The 17186-nt window shown below is 38.2% G+C and overlaps 1 protein-coding gene across 2 annotated transcripts in view; it reads right to left on the bottom strand.

The window, feature by feature from the left end:
* CUTC (cutC copper transporter) overlaps window positions 1-17186 on the bottom strand; it is a 33178-nt gene that overhangs the window by 3838 nt on the left and 12154 nt on the right. For both annotated transcript variants that reach the window (XM_070780638.1, XM_070780639.1), the window contains 4 exons: window positions 15098-15307; window positions 14403-14438; window positions 11382-11515; window positions 1477-1504 (listed from right to left, as the gene is read on the bottom strand). In XM_070780638.1, the coding sequence (XP_070636739.1) occupies window positions 1477-1504; window positions 11382-11515; window positions 14403-14438; window positions 15098-15307 (408 nt within the window). The remainder of the gene's footprint in view (window positions 1-1476; window positions 1505-11381; window positions 11516-14402; window positions 14439-15097; window positions 15308-17186) is intronic.

Genomic DNA, 17186 nt, shown 5'->3' with positions numbered 1-17186 from the left:
CATCTCACTTAAGACTATAAGCCTCTTGAGGAAGTAGTTTCTTGTGTAACTCTGTATCCCAAGTAGTGCCTTGTACACAGCACATAACTTAATAATTACATATAATGCAAAAGCAATCTTAAGTTAACAACTGTCTAAGTGTGGGTATTAGTCGTCAAGACTAAATACATTTAGTCTTAATGGAAACGCATCAGATACAAATAAGTCTCTTCAAGATTCCCTAATAAATCTCTTAAGGGTCTCAATTTAACAGATAATGTATGCTTTCTGTCTGCTTATGTTTCAGGAACTTGCTACAAGTCAAAGCTTTCCTAAAATTCTGACACTATACCTCTATTTGGCCTCTTTTAAAAAGTTTTCTTATATCTATCACCATTTGACTCCTGGTCAGTCTTGGCATTACTGGTATTAAGACAACCAGACATTATATGCCTTCTGATGTGATGCAACGTGAAGTATACAGAATTATTGTGAACTATTTCTACCAAAAATATTTAACCAGAATCTAACCAAGCCTTATGATCTAACTACCAGTTTACAGGAAATACAGAGACTAGGAAATACATGCTAAACAATATTGAAAGGAAACAATCCAATAAAACCAGAAATTAGGACATTTTATAGCGTAAGTGGTTCAAACTTACGCTATAAAAGTATTGGCCGACTATTAAATGGTATTTTAGGGAATTAGTGTTTATTTTGATAGATGTGATAATGATCTTGTGGTTAGATGCCCACAATGTGGTTAAAATGCACCCCCCCCCCACCTTTTAAGAGAAGTATAAAGTGTCACAATGCCTTTAATTTAAGATGCCTCAGGATAAAAAAAGATGAGACAAATATGACAAGATGTTAAATACAGAAATTGAGTACATGAGTATTTATATGCTATTTTCTACTTTTTTTATCTGTTTGAGAAATTTAGTAAGAAAAAATTAAGACTGTCTTTATATTCATCTCATTCTGGACCTAGGTCTGCTTATCTAATTCTTTAAAAACTACTGACTTCTAATGAGCCATTATGTACTTAATTGACCTTACAGTTATCACTAGGAGTATGTGATCCACCTGTTCTGACTACAAGAATTTGCTCATCAGAGATTTTTTAAAATTTGAGTATTAGATTATTCAGGGATATTACCTAAACGTTTACTTATACTTTGTCACCAGCTAGGACATGTGGCCCTAATCCAGTGTAGCAGCATCAAACCTGGTAAGTAAGCATCACCAGAAATGAACATCTACATTCACAAGACTGTATACTATGGGAAAGCAAATGTGGAAAAATCCCAATCCTTATCTGCTCTTCTCTGAGCTAAACCTCACACAAAGTTCTAAATTGTACTCAGGATCTCCCAATCTTAAACATTTTAATAAAATTAAACACTATGTGCTAATACATCTCCCCAAACTGTCCTGCCTCTTTTGCTCTTCCTTCCCATTTTCAGTGTTATACTAGTAAATGGCATTACTTACCTGGCATTACCACAATCCTGCCTTTGGCCTGAAAAAATAAAAAAAAATTAAACAAGTTAATTTTAATATCTTTCTCTTGCACAGGATAGTAAGGCAGCGAAACAGAAAAATAACCATACTAAATTACTACTAATATCTAATTTCAATAGATCTTTTCTAATTCTTTGGAATCATGCATAAGTAAAATGCTCAGCATACTAATTCCTTCTATCCAGAAAGGTTATTTTATAGTATTGCTTTAAAGACTTGTACTGTTATGAACATAAGAATAGGAGAACTAAATATAAATACTAAATAATCACATCACCTTAAGAAAAACTATTACTGAAAAATAACACTCATTTTGAATTCTTGGTATGCAATGGAATCAAAGTTCAGTTCAGTTGCTCAGTCGTGTCCAACTCTTTGCAACCCCATGAATCACAGCACGCCAGGCCTCCCTGTCCATCATCAACTCCTGGAGTTCACTCAAACTCATGTCCATCGAGTTGGTGATGCCATCCAACCATCTCATCCTCTGTTGTCCCCTTCTCCTCCTGCCCCAAATCCCTCCCAGCATCAGGGTCTTTTCCAATGAGTCAACTCTTCACATGACGTGGCCAAAGTATTGGAATTTCAGCTTTAGCACCAGTCCTTCCAAATAACACCCAGGACTGATCTCCTTTAGGTTGGACTGGTTGGGTCTCCTTGCAGTCCAGGGGACTCTCAAGAGTCTTCTCCAACACCACAGTTCAAAAGCATCAATTCTCTGGTGCTCAGCTTTCTTCACAGTCCAACTCTCACATCCATACATGACCACTGGAAAAACCATAGCCTTGACTAGACGGACCTTTATTGGCAAAGTAATGTCTCTGCTTTTTAATATGCTATCTACATTGGTCATAACTTTCCTTCCAAGGAGTAAGCATCTTTTAATTTCATGGAATGAAAGTAGTTGAATTTAAATAAGATTTTAGTATAAAAGAAAGAGTATAGCATAACTGTAAATTACTGGGGGTGGGGGTGGGGGGTGGGGAGAGGAATCTGTTCAAATCCTATATCCTCAAATCCTAAATACAGGAATTTATAGCCTATAAATTCCCTACCATATTATACCAATTAAAAAACACCAGAGGTCCATTTTGTTGGCTACTAAAGAATAAAATGAACTATAGGAATTAATTTAATTTCTGATAATTCCAGAAGATAGGTATTAAAATCTCCTCACTTTCATTCTAATTTTTATTATATTTCCTAAATAAATTTAGGTGATATATACTCAGTACCACTCAAAATCAAAACGGAAATCACCCTTTTTACAAATGTATACTCAGTGGAAACACTAGTAGCAGGTAGGTAATAATGACAGATAAAAATAACATGCTACAGCAAGCTCACTAATTTGCAGAATAAAACCATTATCACATTGCTCTATTATGAAAGGTTTTATTAAATGTCACTTGATTCACTCCTCCATCCATCCAACAAATACATTTAAGTGCCTACCATGTACCAGACACTGTTGTAGGCATGGGGACCACTGTGATCGAAGGGGTCCAAAACATGGCTGTGTGCTATAAAAATCATTTTGAGCTGAAGGCTCAAATTCCTTACTTGCCTAAGCAGAGACTCCCAAAAGAACTAAAAAAAACGAACAAACCAAAAACCCCTCCACTGTCATAAATCCCCCCGCTGGGAGAAACTCATCAGCACCACAGCCAAACAGACACTATTGAAAAACCATCCTGTCTCCCATTTGTTCTTCTAACGATCCAATTATCCTTCCAAAGAGTCATTTGTTTCTCCATAAATGCACTTTCTCCTTTCACTTCTGAGTCCCTAAGTGTACTCTATCCCCTCCTCTTCATCTATCAAGATGGTTTATAAGCCCCAAATTCTAAGCACCTCTTTGAGTCACATTTCTTTGTGAATGCCCAAATATACATACACATGTGATCACAATCTTTTTTTCTTGCTTATCTTTTTTTAGTTTATTTTTGAACCTCAAAAACTGAACCTAAGAATGTTCACTTTTTTAAAAAAAGAGGGTAAAGAAAAAGATTTTCCTCCCTGACATGATGAGCAAGAGTAAGTTCCTACTCTCGTGGGGCATTCATGTTCAACAAAAACAGGTAACAGATAACAGATAAAACATAAATATTTTATATTTATAAAATATAAATACCTAAATTAGCCATCATGGTCAACAAAGAGTCCGAAATGCAGTACTTGGATGCAATCTCAAAAACGACATAATGATCTCCGTTCATTTCCAAGGCAAACTATTCAATATCACGGTAATCCAAGTCTATGCCCCAACCTGTAACACTGAAGAAGCTGAAGTTGAATGGTTTTATGAAGACCTACAAGGCCTTTTAGAACTAACACCCAAAAAAGATGTCCTTTTCATTATAGGGGACTGGAATGCAAAAGTAGGAAGTCAAGAAACACCTGGAGTAACAGGCAAATTTGGCCTTGGAGTATGGAACGAAGCAGGGCAAAGGCTAATAGAGTTTGCCAAGAGAAAGCACTGGTCATAACAAACACCCTCTTCCAACAACACGAGAGAAGACTCAACACATGGACATCACCAGATGGTCAACACTGAAATCAGATTGTATTCTTTGCAGCCAAAGATGGAGAAGCTCTATACAGTCAGCAAAAACAAGACCGGAACCTGACTGTGGCTCAGATCATGAACTCCTTATTGCCAAATTCAGACTGAAATTGAAGAAAGTAGGGAAAGCCACTAGACTATTCAGGTATGACCTAAATCAAATCCCTTATGATTATACAGTGGAAGTGACATATAGATTTAAGGGAATAGATCTGATAGAGTGCCTGATGAACTATGGATGGAGGTTCGTGACACTGTACAGGAGACAGGGATCAAGCCCATCCCCAAGAAAAAGAAATGCAATAAAGCAAAATGGCTGTCTGAGGAGGCCTTACAAATAGCTGTGAAAAGAAGAGAAGCGAAAAGCAAAGGAGAAAAGGAAAGATATAAGCATCTGAATGCAGAGTTCCAAAGAATAGCGAGGAGAGATAAAAAAGCCTTCCTCAGCAATCAATGCAAAGAAACAGAGGAAAACAACAGAATGGGAAAGACTAGAGATCGCTTCAAGAACATTAGAGATACCAAGGGAACATTTCATGCAAAGATGGGCACAATAAAGGACAGAAATGGTATGGACCTAATAGAAGCAGAAGATATTAAGAAGAGGTGGGAAGAATATACCGAAGAACTACACAGAAAAGATCTTCATAACCCAGATAATCACGATGGTCTGATCACTCACCTAGAGCCAGACATCCTGGAATGTGAAGTCATGTGGGCCTTAGAAAGCATCACTACGAACAAAGCTAGTGGAGGTGATGGAATTCCAGTTGAGCTATTTCAAATCCTAAAAGATGATGCTATGAAAGTGCTGCACTCAATATGCCAGTAAATTTGGAAAACTCAGCAGTGGCCACAGGACTGGAAAAGGTCAGTTTTCATTCCAATCCCAAAGAAAGGCAATTCCAAAGAATGCTCAAACTACCGCACAATTGCATTCATCTCACACGCTAGTAAAGTGATGCTCAAAATTCTCCAAGCCAGCCTTCAGCAATACGTGAACTGTGAACTTCCAGATGTTCAAGCTGGTTTTAGAAAAGGTAGAGGAACCAGAGATCAAATTGCTGACATCTGCTGGATCATAGAAAAAGCAAGAGAGTTCCAGATAAACATCTATTTCTGCTTTATTGACTATGCCAAAGGCTTTGACTGTGTGGATCACATAAACTGTGGAAAATTCTGAAAGAGATGGGAATACCAGACCACCTGACCTGCCTCTTGAGGAACCTGTATACAGGTCAGGAAGCAACAGTTAGAACTGGACATAGAACAACAGACTGGTTCCAAATAGGAAAAGGAGTACGTCAAGGCTGTATATTGTCACCCTGCTTATTTAACTTATATGCAGAGTACATCATGAGAAACGCTGGGCTGGAAGAAGCACAAGCTGGAATCAAGATTGCCGGGAGAAATATCAATAACCTCAAATATGCAGATGACATCACTCTTATGGCAGAAAGTGAAGAGGAACTAAAAAGCCTTTTGTTGAAAGTGAAAGAGGAGAGTGAAAAAGTTGGCTTAAAGCTCAACATTCAGAAAACTAAGATCATGACATCTGGTCCCATCACTTCATGGGAAATAGATGGGGAAACAGTGTCTGAATTTATTTTTTTGGGCTCCAACATCACTGCAGATGGTGACTGCAGCCATGAAATTAAAAGACACTTACTCCTTGCAAGGAAAGTTATGACCAACCTAGATAGAATTAAACCTAGATATTAAAGAGCAGAGACATTACTTTGGCAACAAAGGTTCGTCTAGTCAAGGCTATGGTTTTTCCAGTAGTCATGTATGGATGTGAGAGTTGGACTGTGAGGAAGGCTGAGTGCCGAAGAATTGATGCTTTTGAACTGTGGTGTTGGTGAAGACTCTTGAGAGTCCCTTGAACTGCAAGGAGATCTAACCAGTCCATCCTAAAGGATATCAGTCCTGGGAATTCATTGGAACACCCAATGGTGTTGAAGCTGAAACTAATACTTTGGCCACCTCATGTGAAGAGTTGACTCATTGGAAAAGATTCTGATGCTGGGAGGGATTGGGGGCAGGAGGAGAAGGGGACGACAGAGGATGAGATGGCTGGATGGCATCACCGACTCGATGGACATGAGTTTGAGTGAACTCCAGGGGTTGGTGATGGACAGGGAGGCCTGGCGTGCTGCGATTCATGGGGTCGCAAAGAGTCGGACACGACTGAGTGACTGAACTGAACTGAAATACTTAAACATACAATGAAAAAAAATTAAGCAAAGAAATAGAGAATAAAAAGGAGAGGAGGCTGTTTCATAAAATTTATTAATTGTTAGAGAAATAAGTAAAACAAGGCTGTTTAGTATCTTCAAACATACTAAAGCAAAATACCCACAAAACTAAATATTTACTACGTAGAAAGTGGAAATGAGTTTAGGAGTAAAAAAAGTCATATTTACTGTAACTGTTTCTTCCAACTGAAAGCTTTGTAAAATATGGACAAATGTTTGAAGAGATGAATCCTATCGCTTTTTGGGGGGCCTTTCAAAAAACGTTATTTAGAACTATATGCTTATCTTGGGCTATCAAAGTGACTTGCCAATATAGAGCACTTACTAAATGTCAGATGTATGCCGAAGCAATCCACAACTACTCTAGGAGGTAGGCACTTTTACTATGCTAACTGGCACTCATTATGCAACTTTGTAGGTAAAGAAACAAGTTTAGGATGGTTAGGTAAACTCCCCAAGGTCACTGTTAACAAACAGCAAGTTTGATCGTTAAGTAAACTGCCCAAGTCTATTGTTTTTTGCTCAATAAACAGCAAAACTAGGATTTAAACATAAACCTTTCTAATCCCAAATTCTATGCTTTCACCAGTATATTACACAGCTACAAAATGGCTTCAAGAAGTAAAGTTGGGCTTCCCTGGTGGCTTAGTAGTGAAGAATCTGCCTGCCTATGTAGGAGACACAGGTTAGGTCCTTGGTCCAGGAAGATCTGATATGCTGCAGAGCAACTAAGCCTGTGAGTCACAACAACTGAGCGTGTGCTCTAGAGCCCAGGAACCTCAACAACTGAAGCCACACACTGCAACCACTGAAGCCTGTGCACCCGAAAGTCCCTGTTCTGCAACAAAAGAAGCCACTGCAATGAGAAGCCCACACCCCACAGCTACAGAGTAGCCTCTGCTTGCCCCAACTAGACAAAATCCTCCTCAGCACCAAAGACCCAGCAGAGTGAGAACTGAAAAATAAAAAAGCAAAATTAGTATGCTCTTACTTCTATGTGCAATCTAGAAAAGTAAAACACAAGAAGCAGAGAAAAGAATGGTGATTACCAGGGGTGGTCAGGTGATGGAAATGGGAAGATGTTGGTAAAAGGGTACAAAGTTGCTACACAGGATAAATTGAGTCTAGAGATCAAATGAATCACATGATGACTAGTCAATATACCTGTACCGAATACTAATAATTTGCTAAGAGAGTAGATGTCAGGTACTTTCACCAGACACGAACGCACACACACACACCACACAAGTGCACTAAATGAGCAGCTGAGTACGAGCTTGACTGGAACCATTTCATTCTGTATGTGTGCATGCTGAGCAGTGTCCAGCTCTTTGTGACTCCATGGACTGTAGTCCATTAGGGTCTTCTGTCCACGGAATTTCTCAGGCAAGAATACTGGAGTGGGTTGCCATTTCCTCCTCCAGGGGATCTTCCCGACTCAGGGATCGAACTATCATCTCTTGCATTGGTTGGTGGATTCTTTACCTCTAAGCCACTAGGGAAGCCCCTTCATTCTGTATATATAAATCAAAATATCATGTTGTAATAGCTGTATTAAATATTCTTATACACTTATTATAAATAAATTTACTTTTTAAAGTAAAAATTATATATATTTAAGGTGTACAATGTGATGTTTTGATTTACATATACAGAATATGTACTATTCTGTATATATACAGAATGAAAATCAAAATATCACATTGTACATCTTAAATACATACAATTTTTACTTAAAAAAAGTAAATTTAGTGTATAAGAATATTTAACTTAGCTCTTCCTACCAAATGACTAAACTACAAATCTGTCTCTTTCTCACACACAACATTTTGAAATGCAACATATGACTATGACAATTATTCTCTATTCCATACTGAGTAACCATTAAAAAATGGAAACCTGATTCATTAGTTCTTCTATTTCAAAAGCCTTCAGGCTTCCCCAGTGAACCAAGGATAAAATGCAAACTCTTAAATAGTTTAAAAGGCTCTGGACAGTATTCTTCTCTTCACCTTCAATTTTATAGTCATTCTTTAATATCTTAATAAGTTATGCTGACTTTTGTTTCCAGGCCTTTGCATATACTATTTTGTCTACAAGGAGCATCCCCCTGACTTTCCCTCTCTTCATTCCAGTTTAGACTGATGGCTACTAATCATCCTTTAAATGAGTAAGGCATTGCAGTGTGGGGCTTTCCTGGTGGCTCAGTGGTACAGAATCCAGTCAGTGTAGGAGACATGGGTTCTATCCCTGATCTGGGAAGATCCCACATGCTGCAGAGCAACTAAGTCCATGTGCCACAAATATAGAGCCTATGCTCAATGGAGCCCAGGGGCTGCAACTACTGAAGCCCAAGCACCTAGAGCCTGTGTTCCATAACAAGAAATGCCACTGCAGTGAGAAGCCCGAGCACAGGAACAAGAGAATAGCTCCCTTTCTTCACATCATCTAGAGCAAAGTCTTTGAAGCAACATAGATCCAGCATGTTCAATAAAAAAAGACACTACAGTGTGGATGTCTTTTCTTCTGGGAAGCTAACTGCTGTGAATCCCAACCCCTCAAATCTGGGGTTAATTCCTCTTCAATGTGCTCCTACAGTACTTTTTTTAAAATATAGCACTCTATTGGAAGTGCCTGTTGTGCACTAGTTTGCAAGGCTAGTGACTACACACACACACATGCCCCCTGGTCACCAGCATAGTACAAACGCCCTGCTGTTCAGTTCATAAGTTGTGTCTGAGTGTTTTCGACCCCTTAGACTGCAGCAGGCCAGGCTCCTCTATCTACCACTAACTCCCAGAGTTTGCTCAGATTCATGTCCATTGAGTTGGTGAAGCTATCTATCTATCCTCTATGGTCCCTTTCTCCTTTTGCCTTCAATCTTTCCCAGCATCAGGGTCTTTTCCAATGAGTTGGCTGCAAATGCCTTGTACCTTACATGTGTGCTAAGTTGCTTCAGTCATGTCCAACTCTTTGCGAGCCTATGGACTGTAATCTGCCAGGCCCTTCTGTCCAGAGGATTCTCCAGGCAAGAATACTGGAGTGGACTGCCATGCCCTCCTCCAGAGGATCTTCCCAAGCCAGGAAGATCAAACCAAACCCTCATCTCTTGTCTCCAGCATTGGCAAGCAGGTTCTTTACCACTAGTGCCACCTGGGAAGACCCCTTGCACCTTAATATACACTTAATAAATAATAAATAGAAATAAATATTTCTAAAGCCAGTAAGCTGACTAGAAAAGTTAATCTGATTCTCATGTGAAATTTCTGAAAATTATTTTCATGACTATAGAAAAGTAAACATTAGCAGATGTCTACACAAAAAGACTAAATATTATTAATAATAGCAGTAACAATAATAGTCCCTTGGACTACAAGGAAGTCAGTACTAAAGGAAATCAACTCTGAATATATTCACTGAAAGCTGGGAATTTCCAATATTTTGGCTACCTGATGCGAAGAGCCAACTCACTGGAAAAGACCCTGATACTGGGAAAAGACAAAAGGAGAAGGGGTCAGAAGACGAGACAGACAGAATTACCGATTCAATGGACATGAATTTGAGCAAACTCCAGGAGATAGTGAAGGACAGGGGAGCCTGGTGTACTGCTGTCCCTGGGGTCACAGAGAGTTGGACGTGACTTCCCAACTGAACAACCACCACAAATAATAATTACAAACACTAGCATGTATCATAAATCAAGCACTCTGCTAAGGCTCTTACCAAGAGCATTTCTTATCTTTCACATTATTTCTTGAAAGTAAAAGTGAAAGTGTTAGTCACTGAGTCATGTCTGACTCTTTGTGACCACATAGACTATAGCTCACCAGGCTTCTCTGTCCATGGAATTATCCAGGCAAGAATACTGGAGTTGGTTGCCATTTCCTTCTCCAAAGAATCGTCCCCACCCAGGGATCGAATCTGGGTCTCTTACACTGCAGACAGACTCTTTACCAACTGAGCCACCATGGAAACCAAGGCTCTTACCAAGAGCATTTCTTATCTTTCATATTATGTTTTAACTCTACCAATTGTTGGACAAGACTCAGCGACTTCGCTTTCACTTTTCACTTTCCTGCACTGGAGAAGGCAATGGCAACCCACTCCAGAGTTCTTGCCTGGAGAATCTCAGGGACGGGGGAGCCTCGTGGGCTGCTGTCTATGGGGTCGCACAGAGTCGGACACGACTGAAGCGACTTAGCAGCAGCAATTCTACCTTATCTCTATAAATCCTCAGAGCAACCCTATAAAGAAGATATTAAAATTATCTCAATTTCACACGAGGCAACAGTGGCTTAAGTGCTAGTAATCTACTCAACATTAAACAGCAAACGTCAAACCTCTCTCAAATCCAGAACATTCTCATCTCAAGTCCATGTTCACTCATTTAGATATCTCTGGGCTGGTGTGAGAAAACAGACATACTATTAATATAATTACAAAGCCATCTTCTAACTATTCTACAAATGATGCGAACTCACAAGAGGAAATCACATACGAGATAAACATATTTCCTATCTTGATAGTTGGGGAAGGATGAGAAAAGAATAGTTTTAGAATTTTTCTTTTTGGCTGCACTCTGTGGCACAGAGGATCTTAGTTCCCTGGCCAGGGATGGAACCCATGCTCCCTGCAGTATTAGTGTGGAGTCTTAACCACTGGACTACCAAGGAAGTCCTAGTTTTAGTTTTAGAATTCACCTCCAAATGATAATTTTCTCAAATTTCATGCAGGAACCCCTGAGTATACACAGATTGACAGTAAGAAGCTATGCATCAAGTTATGCAATGATGATGGCAGGAAAAAGGTAAAATTTGCTGCAGTTATCCAAAGCAGATCAGCTGTTTAATCACTGTCTATAATTTGATGTTAAGAGCCTTGGTTACTAAAAATGCTATGTGAAAGAAATAAAAGTTATATGTTACTGCCTGCTTGCTACAGAGTACCCCACAAAGTTAGTTAATATGTAGTTTCACAACCTCTCTGAACAATAGAATATCAGAAGTAACCACAACAGACTCTTAGGAAGAAAGGAAAGAAATCATGTGTACCTGATCTATGAGTCGCTTTATTAGGGGTAGTCCTTCTAGGGCTGAACTGTCACATCCACTGGTTAATACTCGTTCAAATCCCAAAGTTAAGAGGGTCTCTAGAGCTGCCACTGGATCATGAACCATGTCAAAGGCTGAAATAAATAAAACTGACTTGAATTTTGAACAGATCTCTCTAATACAGTGCTTTCCAAAATGTAGTATACCCACAGTGGTATGCTAGACCTAGCTTGTCCTGGCTTACAAGAGTCAATTGCTAAATATTCATGAATTTTACAAGCATGATTATTAACCCATTACCAGCTTGAAATCAATCAAGGTGGAAGTATTTAAACCACAGAAATCAACAAATGTTATAAATCAAGGCTCTTTTTTTCCTGAGAAACAGTTTACCAGTACACCATAGTCAGCATGCCACTAGTGGTACCAGGATCATTTTATTTTAAAAAAATATTTGTTTAATTTACTTATTTGGCTGCCCTGGGTCTTAGCTGCAGTATATTGGATCTAGTTCCCTGACCAGGGATAGAACTCAGGTCCCCTGCATCGGGAGCATGGACTTTTAGCCACTGGACCACCAGTGAAGTCCCTGCAGGATCATTTTAGATGGTATACATATGAACAGATGCATTTACTTAAATGCAGATTAGAAGTGAAAAGCTTCCATTTTTTTCATTAGTTTCTCTTTAAAATAAATTTACTTAAGATTTTAAAAGTAAATTTGCACAAGTAGCCCTTGGATATGGTCAAATTGTAAATGTGACAGACAAGTGACTCACATTTGGGAAAGTCTGTTCTAAGGGCTCAAACAAACTGCACAAGCAGAATGAAAACTTTACACTCATCAGTTCTAGAAAAGGCCTTGGTTCATATTCTCTTTATTGACTAATATTTTATTCTAATCCATTTTACCCCATGTTTTCCAGATTCATAGTATAAAGATAGTTGTTTACGACAGACTCTATCAAGTTTCAATTCCATCCTATTTTCTAAGAGACTTCTCTCCTCATCATTAAGGAAACTGGCACTAGAAACCCCAAACAAAACGACTTCTGCTTTGACTCTCTGTGCTGCTGCTGCTGCTGCTAAGTCACTCTGTCGTGCCTGAGTCTTAGCAACCCCATGGACTGCAGCCTACCAGACTCCTCTGTCCATGGGATTTTCCAGGCAAGAGGACTGGAAGGGGGTGCCATTGCCTTCTCCCTCTGTGCTGCTACATCATACTAAATGCTGATCTATGGTGGATTAGGTGATAAACCCCTTCCTTTCGCCCTTTAATTTATGTAGGCACCTAAATCTACTACAGAGGATTTTCATTTTTTGGTGGCAGTACCTTCTCACAGTGATTATACTATCATATTATAGTAAGCCCCTACATATGAATGAGTTCCATTCCAAGAGTGTAAGTAAGTCCAATTTGTTCCTATATCCAACAAAGTTAGTCTCAGTATCCAACTAACATAATCAGCTATATTGAACTGTACTGTAACAGGTTTATAATACCTATCACTGCTGCCTTTACACATGCTTCCAGGCTTCCTGGGAGTAAATAAAGATACTGTACTACTGTATTCTATACAGTACTGTACAGTAAAGTACACAAAGGCACAATCACCTATAGAGGGTGCACACAGGTGACGCTAGACATGTGAATTAACTTACATGATTAGACATGCAAAATGCATGTTCCCATCTTTGAAAGTTCACAACTTGAAGGTTCATATGTAGGAGACTTACTGTATTAAATACACAAGTGAGAAAAATGTGGAATCCAGGACAATATAACAATTAAAAAATATGGAAGTATTTTCAATTTATTGAAGGAGGAAAAGAACAGAACTCTAAAATGATTTTCTTAGTTTAAGAAAAGAAAAATATATTCTATAAGGTGGGTTTATTTTGAATTACTTATATCAAATTTTAAACTATATATTTTTCAGATAAATATTTACTTATTTAAATGATTTCATATTTTAAAACTTTTTGTTTTTGGCTAGCTTCAAAGTTTTGACTTTTATGCAATCTAACATTTTTTAGTTATTGCTAGTTTATAAGAAACATTGCTAAACAGTAAGTCAAGAAAACAGTTTTCTGGTGTTATTCATTTCACAAATTAACAAGGATAACATGTTTCATATGGAAGTTCTATAAATGGACGTAAATGGTGGTGTCCACTCTCATCTTAATCTTTGGACAATTACTCAAAAGGACAGAAAGACATTCAGTAATTTCTCATGCATATCATCAAATCAAAAAAAAACTGAAGATTTTTTTTCTTTTCATGTGCAATAGCAGTGCCTTAAAGGCAAAATTCGCACTCGTTCCTCCATTTTACCAATGCTAGGCAAAAATGCATGGGAACTGTAACTGCCTGATTCAGAGATAGGAAGCATTTTTACATAAAATTATTAGACACTTTTTAGAAATCATTCTCAAGTAGACAAGCTATCAATAATGTAAAATAGTTTTGCGCACTATAGTGAACATCTGGTCACTGACTATCTAGCACGTATTTTTTCTCTCCTCTTCCTAATATTATCCAATTCTTCACTGGAAATCCAGCCCCTTTCTGCCCACGAATTTGGGAAAGTTGACCTCACTCCGACCTCCAGAATGGTCTTATCTGGTTTAAGTCAAGCAGTACATTTTATTTCCATTGGCCACAGTGATTTATTCTTTTTGAGACTGCACATGACCTGAGGCGATGCAACAAAAATAAATCTCAAGATTCTTGCTTGGAATTCTGTGACAAGTACACACACTTGCAGGCAATGCTTACTCTTTCCCTCTATTATATTCCACCACCAGCACCTTCTGCCTTTAACAACTTTTCATAACTAAGGCTTCATATTTTCTAGAAATTGTGCATTTCTAAATTTACAACTGTTAGTCCCATGACAGGTATAAAAAAAAACCAATTGGTAACAGTATAGAATTGTGTTTCATGAAAAGGTTGTGGCGTTTGGTGAAATGAGAAAACTGACACCGTTCAACAGAACTTCTAAAATGGAAATGACTCACCTCGGTGGAAAGTGACTGGCAGGGGACGGCAAAGAGCTATAAAAAGAAAATCACATAACAACATGAATGAAGAGATAATCACTGATTACTATTTACAGAACTCTCCATGTTAGACAGGACTTCTTTATATTTTCTTTTCCTAAGTGAAGACAGTGAGCTAAAATAATGATAATTTAAAAAATGGTAGTCTTCCAAATTTAATAGTCCTGTGTTTCCATTAATCTCCAACTTTCATATTTTAAAAAACTGTCATCCACCCCTTGAAATGAAAATTATACAATCTGGCAACTATAAGCATAGCACTACATCTATCACTTACTCTTCTGAAAATCTTTAAGAAATACTCTGGCCTAGTAATATAAATACTTTGCCTCTGTGTTCTCTATGTCTCCCCATCCTTACCAACTGGAACAGCTTTTAAAGTTTTTGCTGCTGTGATTAAAGAGATCAAGGTAAATTCCCCTTAAACCCTACAGGAACAAGCAGCATAATCCAATCTATTGCAGCTGAGTCAGGGGGATTCTGTAGCACATACTGTCTACCTAAAACATCTAAATAATAGTGTTTAAAACAGGTGAATATAAGTGCCTGCAGGTGTGAATGAAAAGCCAGTTTTGTGATTGCATTTTTCTGTATAGGGACTATTCAATGCAATCATCTTTAGGGGCTTTCTGGTCTCTGATACAAATTCTTACCCACAAGGGACATGCACAGTTCTTTGTCAATGTGTCCATCTTCAGTCAATGCCCCAAATACCAAACCATCAGCACCATAAAGCTTGGCAAGACGAATGTCAGCCTTCATCACCTCAACTTCACGATCTGAATATAAAAAATCACCTCCACGTGGCCGAATCATCACAAAAACTGGGATCTGGACATACTGCTTCACTACTTGAAGGACACCTGTAAGAAAGGGAACAGACTAATTAAAATTCAAATGTAAGCTAAAAGCTTAAGGAAGTCAATAAAATATTACTGTATTGGTCTTTTACATTTGCTCTGGTGTTATCACTTCTACAAGGAACAGAAGAGCTGATGGAGTAAAAACCATAGAAAGATGATCTAAAGGAAAAAGGAGACACTGAGAAGAAAAACGTACCTATAAGTAGAAATTTACATAATAAAAAAGTCAAGGGTAAAAACAGCAATTTAGAAAACAGAAGTTACTGCATTTTAAAAGCACTGTTCAGTTATGCTTTTAAAAATTTTTTTGTTGTGCTTAACAAAAATTCTTTTACTGGAATGTGACATTTAAAAGTGTAACAACTACCAGGCTCTATGTTCTGCCAATGTATTCCCTAAGATCTGGTTTCTCCTTCCTAATGATTACATCTCTATTTAAAACCTGCTATACAGATGGTTACATAGTTTTAAAGTTTATGATTCCTACTAGATGAAGATATTTAGTAAAGCCTTTTTTAATAAGAGATGTGTAAAAGGGAGCAATGTTGCAATTATTTGTGATGCTAACAGGCGATCTATGAACAAAAATGAGGGCTTCCCTGTTGGCTCAGTGGGTAAAGAATCCACCTGCAATGCAGGAGACACAGGAGATGAAGCTTCAATCCCTGGGTCAGGAAGATCCGCTGGAGTAGGAAATGGCAATCCACTCCAGTATTCTTGCCTGGGAAATTCATGAACAAAAATAACCAAATCTGACACAATTTGTGACTAGTTCAGAAACTCTCAATGGTATAAGATCTGTGGCACGCACCATGACTGTTTACCTAATATGAATTTACTTCTTTTTCCTTGCTACAAGAACCCCAGTTCTGTATGGGACACCAAGCAATGACTGGTGATGGGCATATTATAGCTGGCTTGGCCCATTCACCAAGTCCATCATGCATGACTGCTATTGCAAAAAACAGACTGCCCTCAAATTACAGATATGTTCTAGGTATTTCATAGAATGGCCAGGGACTGCCCTCTTTTATTTTAGTGAGGAGAGTCACTAAAAGGCCATTGCATACATAAACCTTTTATAATAAATAATGCTATCATCCATCTCAGAATAAAATAAAGGAGTCAAAAATTCATATAAGGACTTCTGCTTTTGACCAAGACAGAGCAACAGGAACTGGATTTACCCTTCCACTTATTAAAAAAAAAAGAGACAAAACATATCAAACAATGGTTTGCAACAAAGGATAATGATCCCTTAAAGATGGAAAACAAATGCGGTAAGCTCTCCTACTACCCAGATTACTACCTTGAGATTTTTCCAGGTCACAGCTTAGGGAAGTCAGGAGAGACCCTCCCTACCTGACCCCACTTATCTCTAATACTCAACTGAGTACCAACTGATGTATGCATGCAAGGCAACTACACAAAGCCAGGGAAAGATCCACTGAAAAAAATCAGAAGCAATACTGCCTGTTGTTCATACCAGGCCAGGAATAATGCCTGCTCCCACCAGACAGACAGGAAAATTTCAAGATTCATGGAGCACTGGGTAGAGTGCAGAAAGGGTCTTGCTTCAGTAGTGGGGAATAATGAACTCTAGACTGACCACTGTTCCAGACCCACATAACAAATTTTAAAAACATTATCCAAAAGGAACAAACTGTTTCCAAGTAACCTAACTGCTCAAGAATATTCATAGGAATACAAAAATATCCAGTAGCCAACAAAGTAAAATTCATAGTCTTACACACAATGAAAAATATCAGGTAGGAAAACAAGATGGATCATGAGGTAAAAAATCAATCAAACAAAACCAATCAAAACTGATACATGTGTTAGAATTAGTAGCCAAGGCATTAAAATAGCTATTGTAACC

The sequence above is a fragment of the Bos indicus genome, chromosome 26 (genome assembly GCF_029378745.1).
Source record: "Bos indicus isolate NIAB-ARS_2022 breed Sahiwal x Tharparkar chromosome 26, NIAB-ARS_B.indTharparkar_mat_pri_1.0, whole genome shotgun sequence".
NCBI lineage: Eukaryota > Metazoa > Chordata > Mammalia > Artiodactyla > Bovidae > Bos > Bos indicus.
This window is presented reverse-complemented; position numbering and strand designations above follow the sequence as displayed.